Source organism: Enhydra lutris, unplaced genomic scaffold, assembly GCF_002288905.1.
Source record: "Enhydra lutris kenyoni isolate GAN:26980312 unplaced genomic scaffold, ASM228890v2 scaffoldscaffold82, whole genome shotgun sequence".
In the NCBI taxonomy this organism is placed as follows: Eukaryota; Metazoa; Chordata; class Mammalia; order Carnivora; family Mustelidae; genus Enhydra; species Enhydra lutris.
This window is the reverse complement of record NW_019154166.1, coordinates 4,328,218-4,351,337: the sequence shown is the minus strand read 5'-3', so window position 1 is coordinate 4,351,337 and position 23,120 is coordinate 4,328,218. Positions and strand designations below refer to the sequence as shown.

The window sequence follows — 23,120 nt, the reverse complement described above, 5'->3', positions numbered from 1 at the left end:
GGGTGAGAATAGAAACCAGGAGCAACACGGAGGCCCCAACAGGTGCGTGGATGTAAGGGCCAGTGGTGCCACCTCGTGGGCGTACGGAGCATTGCAGGAGGGCGAGGGCCCGGCTTCGCCGTCGCGGAGTTTCTTGGGAGCATGTCTGCAAAGCGAATTTCTTTGCACCCTCACTTCTGAATTCCACAGCGGAGTGAGACTGTTGTTGTGGGTATGAGGGGACTGGGTCTGTCCTCATGATTAAAACCTGTCAGGCATGCCCCAGGTCTTAAAAAAAAAATCATGTAAATAAGCATTAAAGTAAATCACTAAAACAATTCAAAGGAGGGACCATTTTATACACACGTATATAAGTTTCGGTAATATCGGTAATATGATTATACTAAAAATGCTTTGCAGTTTTTAATCAGGGAAATAGGGGAAAGGCAGCTGCTTCCAGCATGTCACACTCTGGCAGCATCATTGTATCAATTCACAAATTAAGGTGTTTATCATTTGCCTTTTTTTAATAAACTCCCAAATGCCATGCATACAAAGCATTTTCTCCTCTCCTTTTCACTTACCCCGTCAGTACAGTGCGGTCACTTGGAGCACTTTCCCAAGGCGAGTGGGCAAGGGGATAGCTGGGTTTCTATCCCAGACCCTCCACTTGATAGCTGTGTGGCCTCGGGCAAGTTACTTAGCCTTTCTGTGCCTCCATTTTCTCATCTGTAAAATGGGCCCAGTAACAGCACACACGTCATGAGGTTGTCGAGAGAATCAGATGGGCCTATGCGGGTGAAATGCTGAGCACGTAGTACGTATTCAGTTAACACTGATGCTTATTCTTATCCATAATCTCGAAGTGGGGGGTCCAGTTTTTACAACACTCTTGTACAAGAAGATGTAGCCTGATTGGGTTTAAGAGTAGAATCAGCTCGGGGCGCCTGGGTGGCTCAGTGGGGTAAGCCTCTGCCTTCGGCTCAGGTCATGGTCCCAGGGTCCTGGGATTGAGCCCCTCATCGGGCTCTCTGCTCAGTGGGGAGCCTTCTTCCCTCTCTCTCTATCTCTGCCTGCCTCTCTGCCTGTCTCTCTGTCAAATAAATAAATCTTAAGAAAATAAAAGAGTAGAATCCCCTCATCTTCGCCTGTCCGAGAGACTCATTACAGAGCCTTCTGGGACATCTACGAGCTTAATCCCTTTCTTCCTATTTTGAACTTCCTGTTCTGTGGCTCGAGGAGGCAGGACTCCCGGGGCAGACACCACGTTTTCCATTGGAAGTTAAAAGGTGGTAATGTTTTGAAAATACTAGTTAGCTTGTGGTAACATTGGGTAGAGGAGTCATTTTTCGACGTGTGGTGAGAGGAAGTGAAACGGCAGCCTGGCCGAATTTGGGCAAATGGGCAAAAGCTTCGTGAACTGTATGGACTCTGTTGTTTGGAATTATTTCAGGTGAATTTCTATTAAGTGGATGTCCTTGGTAGTTAAAAAAAGGTATACGGATAATATACAAGTGGTGTGTGTGTGTGTGTGCATGTGTGTGCACACGTGAATGTGCACGTGTGTGCACGTGTGTTTGTGTGCACGTGTCTGTACCTGTACACGTGTGTGCACAAGTGTGTGGGCGTGTGTACATGAGTGTATGTGCACATGCATGTGTGTGTGTGCATATGAGTGTGTGTGCGTGTGACCCATTCCTCACCTCAGGTACAGATAGTGGGCTTCTGGAGGGCAGAGCATGTCCCGAGTAGGGTTTGCTGAGAGTCTGACCGAAACACAACCCTCTGGTTCTTCCAGGAAACAGAAAACCTGATTGATGCGGAGGAGCGCTGTGAGGGGCTCATCAAAAGCAAGATCCAACTGGAAGCCAAAGTCAAGGAGCTAAACGAGAGGCTGGAGGAGGAAGAGGAGGTGAACTCCGACCTTGTGGCAAAGAAGAGGAACCTGGAGGATAAATGCTCGTCTCTCAAAAGGGACATCGACGACCTTGAGCTGACCCTGAAGAAAGTGGAAAAGGAGAAGCACGCCACTGAGAACAAGGTGGGCAAACCAGGGAGTCCCCCACTCCCCCGGCTTCTGGAACCATCCTTACTTCCTCTTAGGAGCAGACGTTGCCTGAAGTCGGAGGCAGGAGCCAGCAGGCGGGCAGTGAGGTCCCACCAAGTCCCATCCTTCTCCGCCTTGGTCTCTCTACCCCGCAGGCTCTTCTCAACCCTCCTCCTGCCTCGCTGGTTAGACCCCAAACTTCCAGCCCCCAGCCCATCCTGCACAAAGCAAGGGATCCTCGACGAGGGTGGTGTCCTATTCATTCTTGTTTGCACTTGGCTCAGGAAGAGCAAAAAATAGCCTCCAGGGGCCAGGTAGATGATGAGGGATGCAGGTGGTGAAGGGGGCAGGAAGCTGGGCCACCCCCCCCCCCCGCCAGGGACATGGGCAAACAGGGACCCTCATGTGTTGCTGGCAGCTTATAGACTGACGCAGCCTTCGGGAAAGCACTGGAAATACTCGGTCACATTAAGGATCCTTACACTTTGCAGAAATGCATGAAAATCACAGCCCTTGAGTCACATAATAATGGTTGCTAATGAGTTAGAGCAAGGGATCGGGTTGACCTGGTAGGAGGTGACCCAGAGTGAGTGTGGGATCCACACCTGGGAGGGGTGGAAAGGGACATTAGGGAGGCGTGGAGACTTGCCAGGAGTTGAGCCCCTGCTCCATCCAAGGCAGCAACACTGAACCAGCGGCTCCGGGTGCGAATGCGAATCTCCAACGCTTTAGATTTTCCAGGAGCAGGAGTCCATGAGTCCAGATTTTGTGTGACATTACACTGCCTTTTTCAATATTAATAATTTATGCAGAAGCTATACAGAAAACACGTCCCCCGCCAGATTCAGCCCGTGGGGTGGGAGTTTAAGAACCTCTGATCTGGAAGAGAGGCGTACGTAGAGCAAAGTTCGATTTAATGCCTTAAAGCTTTCTGTGTGGCACCCCCCACCTCGGCTTCCTGAGGGCACAGGTTCCCATTCTGGACCATTCTTGTATAGCATGTTGTATCTTTCCTTACTCTTCCCGCCTTTTTCTAAACCCCCAACCTGGGAAACAGACTCCTGTGGATATATAATGATAGAGAGAGACTGATGGGTTGCCCTTCCAAAGCCTCCTATGTGCATTTCAGAGCCCTCCCTTGTAGGACATAAACTCATGTCTGAAGGAATGATGCTAACGGCTCTGCGGCCAGCCAGCCAAGAAGCGAAGGGCTGGGAGGCTGCCAGTTTCAGGATAATGTAACCCACACAGTGACTGCCTCCCAGGGCAGTAGGGACGCGGTAGCCAAAAAGGCAAAAAAAAGCGAAAAGGAAAGGGGAAAATAAAAATCCGTAGCTTCTGATTGAGTTGTCTGAGCACACCATGGGTGTGGTTATTCTCCCAGGTAAAGAATCTTTCCGAAGAAATGACAGCCCTCGAGGAAAACATCTCCAAACTGACCAAGGAGAAGAAGTCCCTGCAGGAAGCCCATCAGCAAACACTAGACGATCTTCAGGTGGAGGAAGATAAAGTCAACGGTCTCATCAAAATAAATGCCAAGCTAGAGCAGCAAACCGATGATGTAAGGATGTTTTACTCCCAGGTCCCAGCGGCTGTTGCTTGCAGAGGCTGGGATTAAATGGGGTGGGGGGAGGGTCTGACTTCTAATTCTGGAGCAGATTCCCTGAGTCTGGACCTCAGCCCCCTCCACACAAGTCTTGCTGTCCCTGTGTCTACCTCATGAAATGGGGATATGACCCACTTCACCTCGGAGGGTTTTCATGGAAAGCTCAGCATGGGGGCACCGGGGGGCTCAGTCCTTAAACATCTGCCTTCAGCTCAGGTCATGATCCCAGGGTACTGGGATTGAGTCCCGCATCGGGCTCCCTGACCAGCAGGGAGCCTGCTTCTCCCTCTCCCCGGCCCCCCACTCCTGCTTTCTCTCAATAAATAAATCTTTAAAAAAAAAAAAAAGAAGGAAGGAAGAAATAGCACGTAGAGTGTGTTCAGTAAAACATTAGGTAGAGTGTGTTCAGTAAAACATTAGCTGCTACTATACCCCTCATTATCGTCATGGTAATTAATCATCATAATTAACATCCCCTCTCGAGTCCTTGGGTTCGCAAAGTTCCAGTCTTGTTCTAACATTGTTAAAATTGAGTGATTTTAATATTGTTAAATAGGAGTCCTATTTGTGCCCATAACAATTACCATTTCCTCCCATCATGTTACTATTTTTTGTTTTGTTTTATTTTTAGTTTCTGAGGTTGACGGTAGTGATTCATCAGTTGCATATAGGCTCTTGATACAAGAGCCAAGCCTGACGTTTGCAGGCTTACTCACGACCGTGTCTGGAACTTGTCCAGATTGCATGTTTTCCTGAGGCCAGAGCAGGCGAGCACCATGCTACCTCTGGGAGGAGTACGGCTGTGCAATCTAGACCTTCCCCGGCTTGGCTACAGCAGAGCCCATCCATGGACGCCCTGCTTCTTCCCTTCTGGGCACAAGCATGCACTTAGGGTCACCATGATTCTACAGGGAAGGAACAGGTCAAGTGAGAATCAGCCAAAAGAGGCACCAGAATGCTTCCAAGAGATACAGGGTAGCCTTTGGTGCAGGAGGGAAGAGTGGAGACATGGGGAATCTTGCTCCGCCGTCCTGGGGCCAGATGCCAGTGGTCATACCCCACGGGAGCTCTCGGAAGCCATCAGCGCCGGTGCGGCTATGCTGGCCAAGGGGTGAGCTCCAACCTTTGTGCCTGTGTTTCCCCAGCTTGAAGGCTCCTTGGAACAGGAGAAAAAACTGAGGGCAGACCTGGAGAGAGTAAAGAGGAAGCTGGAAGGGGACCTGAAAATGTCCCAGGAATTCATTATGGATCTAGAAAACGACAAGCAGCAAGTGGAAGAGAAATTGAAAAAGTAGCTATCTCAGTGTTTGATCTCTGTGTTTAAGCCCGAGGGCCAACTTACCCCCTTTAAAAGCCTTGTATTTCACTTGTTGTTCTTTTAACTGTATAACTATGTATCTATTTGCAGGAAGGAGTTTGAAATCAGTCAGTTACAAACCAAGATTGAAGAGGAGCAAGCCCACAGCTTACAATTACAAAAAAAGATCAAAGAACTGCAGGTAGAAGTTTTAAACCTTCCCAACCCTGAAAACCCTTTGCAAGGGTCCCTCCTGCCCTTGTTTTTGCCCTTACTTTTGTTGCTTTAGCTGCTTATTTTCTTCCTATCCTCAGAGCTGGAGGCAATGTTTTGTCCTTCCCTTGATTTTTCTGAAATTAACATTTTAATCTTGCCAGTAGCACATACACAGATTTCTTTGGGAATATTATGGTGTTACCAATAAGGCCAAATATGACTGGTAAGGGTGCGTTGATCACCATCCATAACCCTCCCTTCTCAGAAGTCGCTCTCACTTTCTGGTGGATTGTGTATACTACTGGCTCCCTTGCTATGGGTTTATGTATGCATTAAGGACCCAAAGAGGGGCGGCTGGCTGGCTCAGGCAGTGGAACGTGCAACTCTTGGTCTTAGGGTTGTGAGTTCGAGCCCCATGTTGGGTGTACAGATTACTTAAAACTGAAATCTTTATAAAGAAAGTCTTGAAGAAATTATCTAAGGGAGATAGATACATGATACACACATACGTGTATATATATGCACATATGTATTAAAACATGAAGGAACAAGAACATAAGTGCAAACATGTATTATGTATCTGTACATGTATATTTATTTATGCATGTAAATATGTTCATTAAGTCTATGTGTATTTTCTATTCTATATACTTTATATTTTTTTAGCTTAAATATGATAACACAGAGACTATGGTTCTACAACTTGCCACTTTCATGTAGCAATGCATCCTACAGAGCTGTCCATGGTAGACCGTAGACATGGGTCAATTCTAAAGACTTTATGAACTTCCGGAACATGTTTCCATCGTGGTGGATTTGACCATCCCCTACTGAGGGACCTTTAGAATGTTTCCAACCGTATTCCTCATTAACTTAATGTTATCATGTAGTCTTTTTTTTGTGGTGCCTACCCACAGTCCGTCACCACCCGCCCTGCCCAAAGTGGGCTGCTCCCTCTCCCCACCACCAACATTCCTGATGCAGTGACCCTTTCAGGCCCGCACAGAAGAGCTGGAGGAGGAAATCGAGGCAGAGCGGGCCTCCCGGGCCAAAACAGAGAAGCAGCGCTCTGACCTCTCCCGGGAACTGGAGGAGATCAGCGAGCGCCTGGAGGAAGCCAGTGGGGCCAGGTCTGCCCAGATCGAGATGAACAAGAAGCGTGAGGCCGAGTTCCAGAAACTTCGCCGGGACCTGGAGGAGGCCACCCTGCAGCACGAAGCCACCACGGCCACTCTTCGGAAGAAGCACGCCGACAGCGTGGCCGAGCTCGGGGAGCAGATAGACAACCTGCAGAGGGTCAAGCAGAAGCTGGAGAAGGAGAAGAGCGAGCTCAAGATGGAGATCGATGACATGGCCGGCAACATTGAGACAGTCTCCAAGTCAAAGGTAACTGACCCCTACTCTTAGCAAATGCGAGGCAGCCCAGGAAGCAGACGTAATTCGATGCCCCCAAACTCACTGCCTGTTCCAAACTGCAAGTCTCTCCCCCCTTCTGCCTGCTCCCAGTGCCCCTAAATTCATTCCTGTCGTAGGAGCTTGACTCAGTGACCTACTATGACTTGAGGTCTCATCATCCTTCCAGAATTTCAGAAAGCTTTCAGAATCTTCCAAACCATCTGGCATTTTCTAGAACTAAACCTATGGATGGATTGCACCAAAGGGCCTTGCTGGGTATGGTTGGGTATGCTCCCTCCTTGACCCACGGTATCCATCCCTGGGAGGCATAACTAATGAGAACTTACGCATGAGAACCGAGTTAGATCCAAGTTTTGTTACACTCAAAGCATGTAAAATTCAGGAGGGGAGGAACTCTTTAAGAAAATGTATACAAAATTATACATACAAAATTAGGCACGAAAGTAGTCATTTAGAGTGAGAGAAAGAAGTCACAAATTATTGGCACCCTGGAGACACAGACCATTTGCCAGAAAGGTCTCCGTAGAAATATATTCTGCTTGCGTGTAGCTTTCCTTCCCCACCTGGAACCTTCTACAGCTACTTGCATGGTCTAGGGCCCATGCAAGTAAAGGTCATGCTCAACCACACCAGTTTACTGGTAAACCCACCCCTGGGTATGACTTCAAGGCAAAGGCTTCCTCAGCGATGATATGCTTGTAGATTTGTGGGGCCTCTTGCTGTCCTTGTTTAGGATCTGGACTCCCACACCCACGCTTTCCTCTTGATTTCTTTCTTCCTCAATGCCTGACTACAACTCCTTTTTCTCTCTTGCTTGCTTCCCGTTTTTCTGTCCTTCTTGGCTTTTTCTTCCCTCTAAGGAGTTAGGTCTGTATGTATTCTCTGTCTCTGTCTTTGTCTCTCTCCCCCCATCACCCCTAGTCCAGGTTGCAGGGTTGTCTGGGTTAGAAGAGATGACAGCACCTCCTAGCCACCTCCCTTCCTCCATCACTTCATGCTCTCTGTTCTCAATTTTAGAATGCAGTGGAAGAAGTACCTTATATTGCTTTATTTTTTAAGTTGTTGTATCCTTTGATTTTTTGCCTTGTGATTTGCTGTCTCTTTGTCAACTGCCCTAGATAAAATTATTGTATGTTCATATGTCATTTTCTCAAAGATATCCAAAGCCCCTTGAGACCTTCCTTTGAATCTAATATCTTTGCCTCTTCTGCTACCATCTTATACTTCCTAGTCTGAGGAAAAATATGTGCTCAACATATTTATTTTATGTTATATGAGGTAGGAGGAGGACATCTACAATATATGCAAGGTTTTGAAATAAACTCCACGAAAACAGGGGCCAAACTAGAGGCTGGGGAGTGAATCCCTCCGTGCCACCTCCCCCATAAGGAATCTTTTGTATAATCAAATGAAATGTGCAACAGTGTCCCCTGAATATACTGCTTGCAAACAAATAAATCGGAAGATAATATTACTCACATGGCAACGGAATTACTTATGTTACAAGAGGATCCTGGAGTTCCTTGGAGTAGCATGTTCTCAAAGGTTGTTTTTTTTGTTTGTTTGTTTTTGTTTTTGTTTTACAAACCAATCAATATTTATCTACCTAAAGCTGTTGCTCCAACCAACTGGTGACTAAGCAGTCATCACAGATAAAACTAAAGCAAATCCGATGTGATGGTAATTTTTTAAACCGACGTGTATGTGTTCTGCATTCTTATTTTTATTTTACCTGACAAGAAGCTAAACTAACCCAACTTCCCAGTTCAGACCCAGTTCTGGACACCAGAAACCCAATTTTTCCATTCATGTTGACTTTTTTTTTTTTAAGAGTAACGTGGAAAGAATGTGCCGGACTGTGGAAGACCAATTTAATGAGATCAAAGCCAAGGATGACCAACAGACACAGTTAATCCATGATCTGAACATGCAGAAGGCAAGACTGCAGACCCAAAATGGTAAGGATTGAGGGGCTGGGTTCTGGAAACTACAAACCATGGGTCAACAATGTTCAGCAACACTCATGCTTCTGTGTGGTAGGAGAACTGAGCCACCAACTGGAAGAGAAGGAGTCTCTGATCTCACAGCTAACCAAAGGCAAGCAGGCCCTCACCCAGCAGCTGGAGGAGCTGAAGAGGCAACTGGAAGAAGAAACCAAGGTAAGAATGCCTCTTTCTAGAATGGCAGAGTGAGAACCCGAGAAGCCACGAAAACAGGTTGGAGGCAGCCCTACAGCATGAAGTCTGCTACTTTTCCTCTCTGCTGTGTGGGAGGGTAGGAACCTGATCTTTGAGGGCACAGGACTTTGGTGTTGGATCTCCTTCAGAGCCAAGGTGCTCCATCCTCTGGGCTCCTTTGCCCCACATAGCGTGGTCTGATAAACACCCTCACCAACCAGGACATCCCTTCCCGACATTCCCCTCCCCCACAAACACTGCACCTTCTCGACCCATCTCTGCCTCTGTTCTCTCACTCTGCTCAGCCATTCAGCCCAGCCCCACCAAGATGCCCTCTTCATTCTTCCTCATCATTCATGCGTCACCTGCTGCAACACCTGATTTTAAGTTCTCCTCCTCCCAAAAGACTGCACGGCTCTGGGGACACACTTGGGACATATGCATGAACATGAACCTCCTCATCACGTTCTTGACTTCCATATCTAGGTCTTCATGTTCATCACGCCCTTCTCCCCGCAGATCTGTAAATTCCTCCTAGGCAAGAATAATTTTTCCCTAGCACCAAACAGTAGCTACAATGCACAAAGCAGATGCCTAATAAGTGCTGTCTATGATGTTCAAGCATGAGAATGGGAATCCAGGAGTCCACCCAAATGGCATTCCTAAATGGTGGCCTCAGAAAGTGTTTTGTAGGGGGCCTAGCTGGCTCGGTCGAGACTCTTGATCTCAGGGTTGTGAGTTCAAGCGCCTTGGGTGTAGAGATTACTTAAAATCTTAAAAAAAAAAAAAAAAAGGAAAAGAAAGAGTTTTGTTTTGGACCATCAAGATGAGAGCTAAATTGTCCTCTTCACCAGGCAGGATTGAGCAAAGGAGGCCTCTGGGCATGTTCTTCCCTGCCCAGAAGAGGTAACAGAGGCACAGAAACAGAACAGCTCACACCAGAGTCCCCCTGCATGGGGACATAGCCTCTGGTGACATCAAACAATACTTTTTTGGGTTTTCTTCAAGGCGACAGCTTTCCATAGCATTGCATCAAGTAACAAGAAAATGATCCCCTTCCTAAGTCTGTTTCAATTCTTCTCCTTGCATAAGGAAAAGAGCTCAGTGTGGTTACATCTCTCTAGCATATGCTCATTTTCCTTATTAAGGTGTAGAGAGAGCAGGCTTCAGGTACGGAGGCACACAGCAAGTACCTGGCTGGAAAGCGATCAATAATATTGCTTTTATTCTTAAGAGTTCCCTTCTGTGTGTGGCACATGTTAGTGCTTTTCTATTTATAGTTTTATAGTTTATTTTTATTTAAATACAATCAGGGAGCCAACGTGACAAAAATGAAATAAAACAGGACATATGCAGATATGGCTAAGTTTGTGAAGGCAGCTCAGGAACAGCTCACGTTGGGAGATGCTGGTTTAGAGGAAAATACCTTAGCTTGGAGTATGGCCAAAAGTCTTTGCAATCTGTCACCACCCTCCTCCCGCAGGCCAAGAATGCCCTGGCCCACACCCTGCAGTCCTCCCGCCACGACTGTGACCTGCTGCGGGAACAGTATGAGGAGGAGCAGGAGGGCAAGGCCGAGCTGCAGAGGGCTCTGTCCAAGGCCAACAGCGAGGTGGCCCAGTGGAGGACCAAATACGAGACAGACGCCATCCAGCGCACGGAGGAGCTGGAGGAGGCCAAGTACGGGGCTCCCCAGCGACAGCAGAAGCGGTGACCTCAGGACATGAGTGAGGGGACAGAGAACTCTTCCTGCCTTGAGAGAGTGTCTCTTCCTCCCCAGCCCTTTGAGTTTTTGTTAAGCATTCAGATAGGGTGTCCCTGTTCTTCCCCTGGGACTGTCCTTTCCACTTGGTTCCCTTGTGGCTTCTTGGTGACCTGCTTTGCCACCAAGTTCTTTGGGCTTCTTCAGGTGGTACCATATCCACACGTCCCATGCTATGTCTTGGTCTTCCCCAGTTCTAGCCCCGAATCGACGGACAGTTCTGAGATTCTGAAATAGTTCACCTTTGTCGTCCCCCCCCCCCAAAAAAAAATGGTTCTTTTAGGAAAAAACTGGCCCAGAGGCTCCAGGAAGCAGAGGAAAACACAGAGGCAGTGAGCTCCAAGTGTGCCTCCTTGGAGAAAACCAAGCAGAGGCTCCAGGGGGAAGTGGATGAACTGATGCTTGACTTGGAACGCACCAACACGGCCCGCGTCCTCCTGGACAGGAAGCAGAGGGACTTCGATAAGGTCTGGCCCCCAGAGAGCCACACTCCAGAGAGACACACGCCCACCTGGGAGGTCCGCCGAGCATCAAGTCATGGCGTGTGGGAGGCTGGGCTTTGTAGTGTCTCTTTGCGTTCCTGACAGTCCCTCCAAAGTGGATTTTTAGTTCAAGCTAATTCAGATTACTCTGAGATGCCGCGGAAGGCCCGTGATAGCATCCCAGTCTGGGGCCCGCAATCTAGGACAGAGCCCCGCCCTGTTTCTCAAGTCCCCACGATGGAAGGGTAAAACCTCAGTGTTGCTCACAGACAGACCTCATTTTCCTGGGCTCTTCCAGGTGCCCTGGTCCTTCCTGCTGTTCACGTGTCCCTGTGCCATCTCCCAGGTCCTTGCAGAGTGGAAGCAAAAACTGGACGAGAGTCAGGCTGAGTTGGAAGCTGCTCAGAAAGGATCCAGATCCCTTAGTACTGAAGTCTTCAAGCTCCAGAATGCCTATGAAGAAGTGGTAGATCAGTTAGAGACGCTGAGGCGGGAGAATAAAAACTTGCAAGGTGAGCTGCCTCCCCCACCCACCCCATGGGAGCACCGGTACCCACCCCACCTTGCCTCCTGCTTCCCACCACCCTGCAGAACCCTTCCATCTGCTCCATCGACCCTGGAGCTCAGCCCTGCTAATGCCACAGACACAGTCATAACCAAATGTCCTTCTGGAACACGAAGGGCGAAGGGAGTTGCTAAGCTCACCTCTTCTTAGAGAACAAGATCCCGCACAGATTCTGTCTGGACGTGGCTTTGTGTCCTTGGGCGTGCCGCCAAATCCCTTAGGACTTCATACTCCTGGTCTGCAAAATCAGACCAGACCCGATGTCCCCGAAAGCCCCTTCTAGTCCCAAAAGACGATGATTCTCTATTCTACACATTGTCTCCAGAATTTTCTCCCCCGGCCCTCGTCACGACCATTTTACATACTTGGTGAAGACTTTTTAGCGTTCTTGCCACTCCTCCCTCAGCATGGTTCAGGTGGGGCAACACGCCTGGGTCGTGCGGAAACCTCACTCGAAGGGTTCCACCACGCTCTCTCCTGCATAAATGGGAATGAATCACCAGTCCCCAGGTTGCCAGGCAAAATGCCTCTGCTGTCAACGCGAGCCCGATCAAACACGCTAAATCAAGCCTGTCCTTTGCAGAAGAGATTTCCGACTTAACCGAGCAGATTGCAGAAACTGGCAAGAACCTTCAGGAAGTGGAAAAGACCAAGAAGCAAGTAGAGCAGGAAAAGTCAGACCTCCAGGTCGCCCTAGAAGAGGTGGAGGCAAGTGTCCGGGACATGACATGAGGGTGCTCAGAAGGGCAGGATGCCAAAGGTGGGGGGACTAGACCAGACCTCTGGGGCTGCTTCCTGCCAAGAGGGGCCGAGGCTCCACGGGGAAGAACATCCAGCCATCCCTGGGGAAACAGCTGTGCCGTGTTTCATCTCCTGGGTGTCCTCTAGGTCACCACATCTCCCCTTTTGAAAATAAATAAACACGTTGGTGATGTCCTCGATGTCTTCCTCTCGGGAAGCAAGAATTCAGTCAGCAGGCATCCCGAGAGCTGGCTCAGAATTCCTCGGCTCGAACAGGGTCACACACTAGGCAGTCTATGGACACTGGGATTTCTGGAAAGTCAAAACAGGGCCAGTGTCCTGAGGCCCTAATCGGTGTGGCCAGTGCAGGGCAGATGGTGGAGCTGTTTCTAGGGACATTTGCATGATGCAGGATAAGGGGTGAGCGATTACTCTGTCATTTTAGACAATAGGGTGGCTCCTGAGTTATGGTCCCTGTTAAAAAAAAAAAAAACTCATCCGGGCACCTGGGTGGGTCAGTGAGTTAAGCCTCTGCCTTCACCTCAGGTCATGATCTCAGGGTCCTGGGATAGAGCCCCACCCACATCGGGCTCTCTGCTCTGTGGGGAGCCTGCTTCCCTCTCTCTCTCTCTCTCTCTCTCTCTCTCTGCCTACTTGTGATCTCTCTCTATTAAAAAATAAATAAATTTTTAAAAATCTTAAAAAAAAAAGACACACTCAATAAAGGTTTTACTAATTCAGAAAGGTGCTCTGTCCCTCTCCAGACACAAAGTTTTTGTAACAGATACAAAGCTTTAGTCCCAGGTTCATTACGAGGAGGGACATTTGGGGGCCACATTGTTTGACCTCTACTCATCTGTAAAATGGGTAGAATAATATTCTTTCTATCATACTGACAAGGAAGATACCCATTCAAGAAGGGGGGCTGCCCATGACCCACCCCCACCTCTCCCCCCAATCACTCCTCTGCTTCAATCAGGGCTCCTTGGAACACGAAGAGAGCAAGATCTTGCGTGTCCAGCTGGAGTTGAGCCAGGTGAAATCCGAGCTTGACCGCAGGGTCACTGAGAAGGATGAAGAGATCGAGCAGCTGAAAAGAAACAGCCAGCGAGCGGCAGAAGCCATGCAGAGCGTGCTGGACGCTGAGATCCGGAGTCGGAACGACGCCATGAGGCTGAAGAAGAAGATGGAGGGAGACCTCAACGAGATGGAGATCCAGCTGGGCCATTCCAACCGCCAGGTGGCAGAGACGCAGAAACACCTGCGCACTGTGCAGGGTCAGCTCAAGGTGAGCACAGGCTCCCGTGGACCTGGCCGGTGCTCGCCCTGTCCCGGACTCTGGCCTCACTCACGTCCGGCTGTCCCCACAGGACTCCCAGCTGCACCTGGATGAGGCCCTGAGGAGCAATGAGGACCTCAAGGAGCAGCTAGCCATCGTGGAGCGCAGGAATGGCCTCTTGCTGGAGGAGCTGGAGGAGATGAAGGTGGCCCTGGAGCAGACGGAGCGGACCCGCAGGCTGTCAGAGCAGGAGCTGCTGGACGCCAGCGACCGCGTACAGCTCCTCCACTCCCAGGTGCATCCCTCCTCCCTCCACCCAGGGCCCACCCTGGGGGGCAGGCAGGACCCTCGCAGTGGAAGGGAACACCCGCCCTTCCTCCCAGACGAGCGGTCAAGACCAAGCTGCTTTAAGCTTAGTTCTTTGGAGGTGGCTGGCTGGCACAGTCGGTAGATCTCGGGGTTGTGAGTTCAAGCCCCACTTGGGTGGAGAGATGACTTAAAAGTCATCTGAGCTTTCTTTAATCTGAAGATAAAAGGTCATGCACGTCTCCATCTCAGAGAAAGGAAGGATGAGTTATTGCATCAAGGGTCTGGAGAAGGCTTCACAGAGGAAGCAACCTCTAACTGCAATCTTGGAAAATTAGAATTATCTTTCAAAATAATTATCTTTCAAAATAATTGTTTTTTTTTTTACCTTTATTAAAGTTCTTGTTGGATTTTTAAGGAGATAGAAGTTTATCGAATACACCAGAAGGGAGCAGTGAGCTGCCCCCCATCTTTATAAGAGTTTTATAAAAACAATTCTTTGTTGTGAAATAGAGAGCCTACAAGCAAACAAATAGAAGAACGATACCAGCCACCGTGTCCCCATTGGAAACCTTTCCTTCCAAGCTCTCGTCGATATCTGCAATTATTATACTTTTGCAAAAATGCAATCGACGTTTCTGCAGCTTCGTATTTTCATTTTAACAAAGAGTCATAAGTGTTATTTCCATCCCTTTAAATAATCTTCTATGACTTTTTTTTTTTTGAAGATTGAGTGATTGATTGATTTGAAAGAGAGAACGCACGTGTTCATCGTGGGGGGAAAGGGCAGTGGGAGAAATCTTGAGCAGACTCCCTGCTGAGTGTGGACCCCCCCCCCCACACACACACACTACCCTTCCCCCCGCCACCACTCCTCACTCAATACCATGGCCCTGAGATCATGACCCGAGCCAAAACCAAGAGCCAGTTGCTTCACCGACTGAGCCACCCAGGTGCCCCCGCCAAGACTATTTTTAATGGCAGAAAAGGGTCTATTACAGTAGGGTGATAGGGCAGTTATTTTAATCTATCTTCCATGGCTGGATGTTTTTAATTATTCCCAATAAAATCTTTACCACTAGAAAGAGTTCTGTGATGAACTTAACTTATAATTAAATTTTCACATTTTCCCGTTATTGTTTCTTTCCTTAATATTCCTAGACGTAAACAGATTGCTGGAAGCAGAATTTCATGGTCCAAAGGATAAAGACATTTGCAACTTATTGTAAATCAGCCTTCACAAGGTGGTCTCCATTTTTATTCTCATTGAGAGAATATGTAAGAGCTCTTGCCTCTAAATCCTCAAAGACCCTAGTTACACGTCTTTTAATCCTCACCAACTTCACGGTTGAAAAACACCTCACCTATATAATTTTGATTTTCTTGGGGCACCTTGCTGGTTCTTTGGGTAAAGCATCCAACTCCACTCTTGATCTCAGGGTCATGAGTTCGAGCCCCATGTTGGGCCTGGAGCCTACTTAAAAAAAAAATAAATACAGTAAAGTTTTTATTTCTTCTGGCATGTTCCACCTATATACACTTTGTTCCCTGGTTTCTTACTTGTGCAATTTGTCTTTTTTAAGAGTTGAGGGGGTTTTTTTGAGCAATATACATTGGGAGCGTTTCCACTTTGTCACAACACTTGTAATTCTATTTATGGTGTGTCTTGATCATTCGAATTATTTCTCATTTTATATACTTAGGTCTACCCATCCTTTTCTTGCTCCAACACCTTTTAACTTCTTCCTCAAACATGTGAAAGTCTACCTTTATCAGTTACTCATTCATTTTATATACAGTTCTTGGGTCTGTTTCAGGACCTTCTGTTTGGTCAAGAATGAAACAGTACCTAGCAAATCCCCCAGGGAAAAATAAGAAATAAGAAATCCCCATGCAAATTTCTCCCCCTCAATTGTTCCAAGCTCCCAAAGATAACCTACACCTCTAGCATCTAATTTTTCCTATAGAACATGAGCCTGATAAATACCAAGAAAAAATTGGAAGTGGACATAGCCCAGTGCCAGGCAGAGGTGGAGAACTCCATCCAAGAGTCCAGAAACGCAGAGGAGAAGGCCAAGAAAGCCATCACGGATGTGAGCTCTGTTCCTTCTTTTCAGCGCCTATTTTTGGAGTCAGGGAAGGGGCTTCGTGGTGGGGACAAGGCAAGGAGGCTTTGTCTCCTGATGACCTACAGTCGGTCATGCTGGCTTCCTAGAGAGGGAATTAGATGAAGCCTCAGCCAAAATCAGCTGGGGAGGAGATACATGACTAGTCATGATGGAATGAGGTAGCCAGGAACAGCAGGCACAGTATTGACCTTGACAGCATCCTCTGTGGACTCCTGGTCGGGATGCCAGGTGGTCCACTCACATGTCCTATGAACTTCATCAGGCGGCCATGATGGCCGAGGAGCTGAAGAAGGAGCAGGACACCAGCGCCCACCTGGAGCGCATGAAGAAGAACCTGGAGCAGACGGTGAAGGACCTGCAGCACCGTCTGGACGAGGCTGAGCAGCTGGCCCTGAAGGGCGGAAAGAAGCAGATCCAAAAACTGGAGAACCGGGTAGGGTTCTAGAAGGTTCTAGAAGATTCTGGTTCTCAAAGTGACATCCGGTTCAGCCATCCTGGGCAGAGCCACAGGTCCAGCAACTAGGTTGCAGGAGAGTGGGGGTGGATGGAGGGCATGCAAGTTTGGTCTGAGGACTACATGCTGATATGCTCACCTAGGTCTCCTTCACTGGATCCTCCACCCCAACACACACACACACACACACACACACACTTTACAACACTCGTGCCTCAGGAGCTGCAGAATGAAGACACTTGCAAATAGTCACATCCTGTTTTTATAGGAATTCAGATCCATATAAGTGAGGGGAAATGTACTTTGCATTCATAACATTATGTAGTTTATGTAACTTACATTTTGGACCAGCCTCTGTTTTGGTAAACAATGGCCCAACCTACATAAAGTCTAGAGCCTCTCTTCACCTCCCACCCCCAGGCTTCCGTTTGTCCCAGACTTCTCAGTCTCTGAACCCAGTCAGGCTGCAATGCTGGGAAACTTCTCCCTCGCTCCGTCCTAAAGGGCAGGTGACTGGCGCTTCCTCCCACGTTTTTCCACAGAAAAACTCTACCCCCAGCGCAGAGGCAGTCTTGCTTTTTTTTCTGAATCTGGGAGCTGATCTGTATTTGTTTTTGTCTCTTGCGGGGGGGGGGGGGGGGGGGGCTTTTTTTTTTGGGCCCCTTGCTCTTCCCTTGGCCCCGGGGGTTGGTTTTTTTCATTTTTTTTTCAAATGGCTCCTTTCCCGGTTCTGGGGGGCGGGGGGGGGGGGGAGCTTGTTCTATCTTCTCTGTAGTCCTGGGAGGGAGGAAATGGTGGCATGGGAGAAGGGGGTGAGGGGCAGGGGAAGAGAAGGAGGTGACCTCTCAGGAGGGAGACACCCCAAATGCACTCAGGCTTCAGGCCTCCCAAGGATGTGGTCACCAGCACATGCACACCATGAATGTGAACGATTTCTTTTTTTTTTTTTTTTTTGGTTAAAAATCGACAAGGCAATAGGTACGTGAGTAACAAAAATCAACACCACGGAAGTCAGAAATTCTTCCCCCCAAGTTCTCTAAATTCTTACTTCTAATTCTTCCCAGTCGTCCTCTATTGCATGAGCGTAGCCTGTCCTCATGGATCCCTCCACTGAGGGAGGGATTAGAGCCCATGCCTCCCTCCCTGATTCTTTGGTTCCTGGGCCAGCCAACCCCCCTCATTTCGTGGGAGGCACGTCGACTGGCCTCCAGCCCCAGCTGCCCCATTATCTCTAGTCCTGCAAACCTTCCAGAGGCCACTAGAGCATTGCCAGGAACCCAGATGCTTCGCAGAACCTAATAGTAAACAGCTTCCCAGGGCACATGGGTAGAGGGGGGGCTAGGGATTGTTTTTTGGAACAGTGCCCAGAGTTAATCTGTTCCACTGGCAGATTCCAAGGTTGATCTGGTGAGTCCACAAGCCCAGGGCTGCCCCTGTCTGTGGCCACTGGGATTCCCTGTGGCTGGTCACCACGCTCACATCTCAACTCTTTCTAGACTGTGGCTTTGGGACCACAGTTAGTGACCTGTGTCCTCGGTGGCTGTCCCGCTCAAGACCTCAGGAAAGCCAGACACAGCTATGAAGTGACCACTACTAGCAGAGTGCTTTATCATTTAAAACACGCTTTCACATGTTTTGTCTAATTTCACCCCCACATTTGAGGCAAGTGGAGCGGGAATTACAGTCTCCACCCTAAACGCGTAGAAACTCACTCTCGGGGGCCGCTGCTTTCGCTCTGGGAATCAGTCAGCTGGCCCAGGGCTTGAACACACCTGGACTGTTCCTGGCCCAGACTCTCTTCCTGACCCCCTGCAGCCTCACTTGGCCAGGAATTAGGCCCCCCAAAATGTTCAAGCAGGCTTCACCTGCAGGGATGAGTCAGGGCTGAGGCCCAGGCCTCGCCAAGCTGCCTCCACCAGGGGAAGAGGCGTCCTTGGCCAAGCCTGTCCTGGTGGCCCTGCTGGGGGCACCAAGGGCTGTGTCTTGTTCTCATTTGCATAAGGCGAGCACACCAGCAGTGGTGGCCCTTTGTGCCCAGGGAGTTTCCTGAGCTCTAGGAGGAGACATTTTTACAAACTATATTTAGGAGATACCAAGTTCACCCTAAAATGACCATGGGAGAAGTCTGGCCGCTCTGACTCAAACGCTGGGCTCTCTCCACACCCCCCCCCCAAAAAACCAGGTGCGTGAGTTGGAAAGCGAGCTGGATGCTGAGCAGAAGAGGGGGGCCGAGGCTCTGAAGGGGGCCCATAAATATGAACACAAGGTCAAGGAGCTAACCTACCAGGTAGGTGTCTCCAAAGCCTCCGTGAGCTCCAGGTTGCTCCGACCCTGGCATAAGCTGTGGTGGTGGCGGTGGCACGGTTCTATGTTTGCAGGCCGAGGAGGACCACAAGAACATCCTCAGGCTCCAGGATCTGGTGAACAAGCTGCAAGCCAAAGTGAAGGCTTACAAGAGGCAGGCTGAGGAGGCTGTGAGTAGGGGGGCCCTGGAAGCCCACGTGCACCTAGGGACCCTCAGTCCTCATCAATAGTCTGTCCTGTCGTGGAGCCTAAGGCCCAAGTTTTCATTTGCAGGCTACGAAGTCAGGGACGCCTGCCCACTTCTCTCCCCTGGCTTGTGTTAAATAAGGCTGCCCTCCCGCCGTGCTTCCTGTTCTCATCTCAGGTGGCCCCGCCCCTCACTTTATCCCCCACCCCCAGCCCAGAACATTCTAGCTCCCCTTGCCAGCCCTACCTCACCATGAGGCCCCAGCCAGCTCAGCCTACCCCACCAGCCCTCCCTGAGCCAGCAACCTGACCTTAGATCCACCCCCGATCCCGGTTCACAACATCACACCTTCCCCCTGTCCTTCATCCCCACTGTCTCCTCTTCCCTCCCTCCCTACACTGCCTCCCTCCCCCCCACCCTTCCTGACCTGCCCTTGATCAAACAGACCTCAGAGATATTCTAGCAGAAAGCTGGCCTGCAGGGGTGGGGGTTAGGGGTAGGGAAGAGTTGGGGAGGACTTTTTCTGTTACAGAAAATAAATACTTTGGGAAACTCTAGGTTAAGCAAAGTTGAACTGGTTGCTTTCTAGGATTTCTCGGATTTTGTCTGTGATGGGTAATGCACTCTTCAAAGTGAATTCTAGAATGCAGCTTTGTCCCTCACCCCCAAACCCAGGTGGAACTTGGAACCTTTTTATTGTATGCAGAGCAGCCCATAGCCCATAGCCATAGCACTAGGGTTCTGAGGAACAAAATTTGGGGGACCCTGCTGTTGATAAATGACTGAGCAGATGGCTTCTCTCAATGTCCATTTTCCTTCCCTGCCTAGGGGCTCGTGGTTCCACCTTGACCACAGGGAAGCAGATCTGAGCTAGTTAAATGGAGGGGAAGGGGTCTGTGCCCATTAGATGAGGATGGTCACAGCGAGACTGGGAGGGAGGGTACCAGGAGACCACCTTCTTGGAGAACCTTTGGATTGTCCTCAGTAGATATGGGGACAGTGGCCTGGCCACAGGCAGACAGTGCTGGGAGAAGGCCAGGGTAAGGAGGGTTAGGGCATTAGACTCTGACCTTCCAGGTGCCTTGGGAGGACTCAAGGTTTGGGTCCCGGCAGAGCAGGGATGTGGGGGAACAGGCAGAGGTCCAAGGAGTGGCAGCAGTACCCTCAAGGTGACCAGACAGCATACATGGTCAGGGGCTAGGAGTGGTGTCCTGGCACCAAGAGAGCTGGGCTCAGCCTCCTCTGCCCTCAGGAAATGCAGGGTCCAAGCCCTCCCGGTTCCCCAGCACCCCAGGGAGGCCTGCAGGGACAAGCAACCTCAGAGCCAGAGTGAGGAACTGCCTCCCGTCCCTCCGTCTCCCCATTCAGGAGGAACAGGCCAACATGCAGCTGTCCAAGTGCCGGAGGGTCCAGCACGAGCTGGAGGAGGCGGAGGAGAGAGCGGACATTGCCGAGTCCCAGGTCAACAAACTGCGGGCCAAGAGCCGAGATGTGGGGGGTCAGGTGAGAGCAGACGTCTTCTCCAGATGTCCTGACGCCGGGACCCGGGGAGCACCCAGGGAGAGTACAGAGGCCACCCCTCCAGCCAGGCCCCTGCTGGTTCCAGAATCATGGGGCAGGGGACAGACATCTTATCACTCCCATGCCTCCCTGTCGTAGGAGGCGCTGCCTGGGAAGCCCCTGCTTTTCAGGGGACTCGTCCCTCTCCAGGCTTTGTTTTTATGACACGCAAAGGGAAACAATGCCGTTCTTCGATATTTTTCCGGAAGTTCCTGCCTTTCCAGCTGCTCCACGTAAAGGCAGTACTCAGCCTTGCCCTGGGTTTGACTCATTTCCTGCTTGTTTTCCTCCCACAGAAGCTGGAGGAATGAGGCCTTCCCGATGCCCGCTGCCGTGCGACACACTGGGAGAGGGGAGGGACGGTGTCGTGAGAAATAAAGTCTGTTCGTTTCTCGTCTCTCTGGCTCTGTGTGTTCATAATCACGGTCCATCCCACTTGCTCAGGGTGCTTTGAGAGGCATGTCCGACCTGCTGTGCGTACACAGAAATAAGGGATGTGGTAAATAAGAGGAAGTCCTCTTGGATCCAGCAGGAAAGGCCAAGAGAAAAACCACCGCCAAGTAAGCCACCGGCTTCCTTCGCACAGAGATAAGGCCCCTTTCAGGTAACCAGAGCACATTTTCTCCTCGGAACACAGAATTGTTTCAATTCACTTCCCCAGTGTCTCTCTCAACTTCCAGACAGGGACACTGGGCCCAAGTAAATGAAGTCCTCCGACTGTGGTTACCCGAGGCAGGGTGGAGTTGAGATGCCCTGGGTCCCAGACTCCCAGGCAGTGTTGCCGCTAAGAAATTCTGCTTTTCCATCCTGTCCTTCTAAGGGGCTGTGTTGAACATCCACTGCTCCCCATGACATCTGAGCAGGGGGTAGGTGTACCCCAACTCATTCATTCCTGGGAAACGCCAGGTAGGGTCTTGCCTGCCTTCTCCTTCCAGCTGTCTTCTCTCTGCCCCACCTGCACAGATCCTTCCCACTGTGCCCAGAGCCAAAATGTGAAGGGAGCAGGTAGGCTGTGAACTTCCAGAGTCCAGGCTGAGCCTGGCCCAAGTGTCAAGAGAAAAGCCTCTGTCGATCTGGGGGCTCACTCCTGGATCCTGATCAGATTGTGTTGATTTGCTTACATGGAAGGGTAAAGATGTAGCAGAATGGGATAAAGACAGGATTAGGCCCAATCACTTCACAGCTGTAAATGCATGGCCTTGGATTGGCCCTGGCCTTGGGTTGGCCACACACTCTCTGAACCTGACTTGCCTCAAAGGTCATACTGACCAGGAGCATGGGCTTGGGTTCTGGCAAACATGGATGGAATCCCAGGATTGTCCCATGCTAACTGCATGGCCTTGGGCAAGTCAGTCTTCTCTCTGAGCCCCATCTTCCTTATTCTGTAATAATAGAAGTCATAGCTTTGCTGGAATGGGTGAGGGGCTGGGATGGTGACAAGAGGTGTAGGGCTTCTTTGGGGGACAATGAAATGTTCTAAAATTGATTGTGGGGATGGATGTGTAGCTGTGAATATACTGAAAGCCATTGAGTTGTATAGTATGTGGATATATCTCAATAAAACCCAAACTGGCTCATTCTGTACCAGACACAAGATAAGTACACTATCCTCTAACATCTTGTGTCATCGCTTCTCTCTAGCTTTCTAGATCCGACCCTCCTTCCCATCTCATCACCAGCCCACCCCACATGCTTTCAACACAGTGGGGTGGGAAGGTGAGGCAGTTGGCAGCAGTGATGGTGGCAGGAAATTATTCTGAGATCAGGTGACCTGATACATCTGACATTATGATCCCCATCATCAACATCACCATTATCACCATCATCACCATCATCATCAACATTATCATCAGCATCACCACCATCATCATCACCATCGTCATCACCACCAGCAGCAGGCTCACCAACATCACCATCACCACCATCACCACCGTCATCATCGCCACCATCATCATCATCATCACCATCGTCATCATCATCCACCACCATCATCACCACCACCACCATCATCATCACCATCATCACCATCACCACCATCATCACCATCACCATCACCATCATCACCATCACCACCATCATCACCATCACCATCGTCACCATCATCCACCACCATCATCACCATCACCATCATCTCCACCACCATCATCCTCAGTGCTAAACTTCAAGACTGGAGGAGTCTATTTTAAAAAAATCTCTTCAACCTCCTCAGTTTTACAGACAAGGAAACTGAGGTCATTCTCAAGGTCCCCAGATATCTGCCCCAGTCCAGCCCTCCCAATAATTTCAAATACACAGAACACTTGTGAATGTGTTGAGTGTTCACTTGCTCCTTTTTCTCCCTTCCATTCAAGCCACACAACAAGCCCATGAGGAGATCAGGCTGATATCAATCTCTCATTTCTAGCAGTGTTGCGGACAGCCTATGGCTTATCCAGGGTTGAGAAGAAGAGATCGCAGCTCTTCAGACCCTCCCTATAGTACACAGTCTCACAATGGTGGGTTTTGCCCCTGCTCAGCCATGTGATGTGATGTTAAGAGCCCTGGGTCCCAGACCTGCCCCACCACTAACTAGCTTTGTGATTTGGGGCAAGTGGCTTCATGACTATAAGCCTC

At 49.6% G+C, this 23,120-nt stretch overlaps 1 protein-coding gene across 1 annotated transcript in view; it reads left to right on the top strand.

Annotated features, from left to right (window-relative positions):
* Nucleotides 1-20,818, top strand: part of LOC111161091 (myosin heavy chain 13) — a 46,779-nt gene extending 25,961 nt beyond the window's left edge. Inside the window, exons 21-39 of the mRNA XM_022524574.1 lie at nt 1,778-2,020; nt 3,411-3,587; nt 4,778-4,923; nt 5,041-5,131; nt 6,142-6,531; nt 8,393-8,519; nt 8,602-8,720; nt 10,222-10,418; nt 10,784-10,967; nt 11,329-11,494; nt 12,131-12,255; nt 13,268-13,576; nt 13,659-13,862; nt 15,841-15,966; nt 16,265-16,435; nt 18,639-18,743; nt 18,835-18,930; nt 20,316-20,462; nt 20,804-20,818. Of these exons, the coding sequence (XP_022380282.1) occupies nt 1,778-2,020; nt 3,411-3,587; nt 4,778-4,923; nt 5,041-5,131; nt 6,142-6,531; nt 8,393-8,519; nt 8,602-8,720; nt 10,222-10,418; nt 10,784-10,967; nt 11,329-11,494; nt 12,131-12,255; nt 13,268-13,576; nt 13,659-13,862; nt 15,841-15,966; nt 16,265-16,435; nt 18,639-18,743; nt 18,835-18,930; nt 20,316-20,462; nt 20,804-20,818 (3,138 nt within the window). The remainder of the gene's footprint in view (nt 1-1,777; nt 2,021-3,410; nt 3,588-4,777; nt 4,924-5,040; nt 5,132-6,141; nt 6,532-8,392; nt 8,520-8,601; nt 8,721-10,221; nt 10,419-10,783; nt 10,968-11,328; nt 11,495-12,130; nt 12,256-13,267; nt 13,577-13,658; nt 13,863-15,840; nt 15,967-16,264; nt 16,436-18,638; nt 18,744-18,834; nt 18,931-20,315; nt 20,463-20,803) is intronic.
* The last annotated feature ends 2,302 nt before the right edge of the window (nt 20,819-23,120 follow it).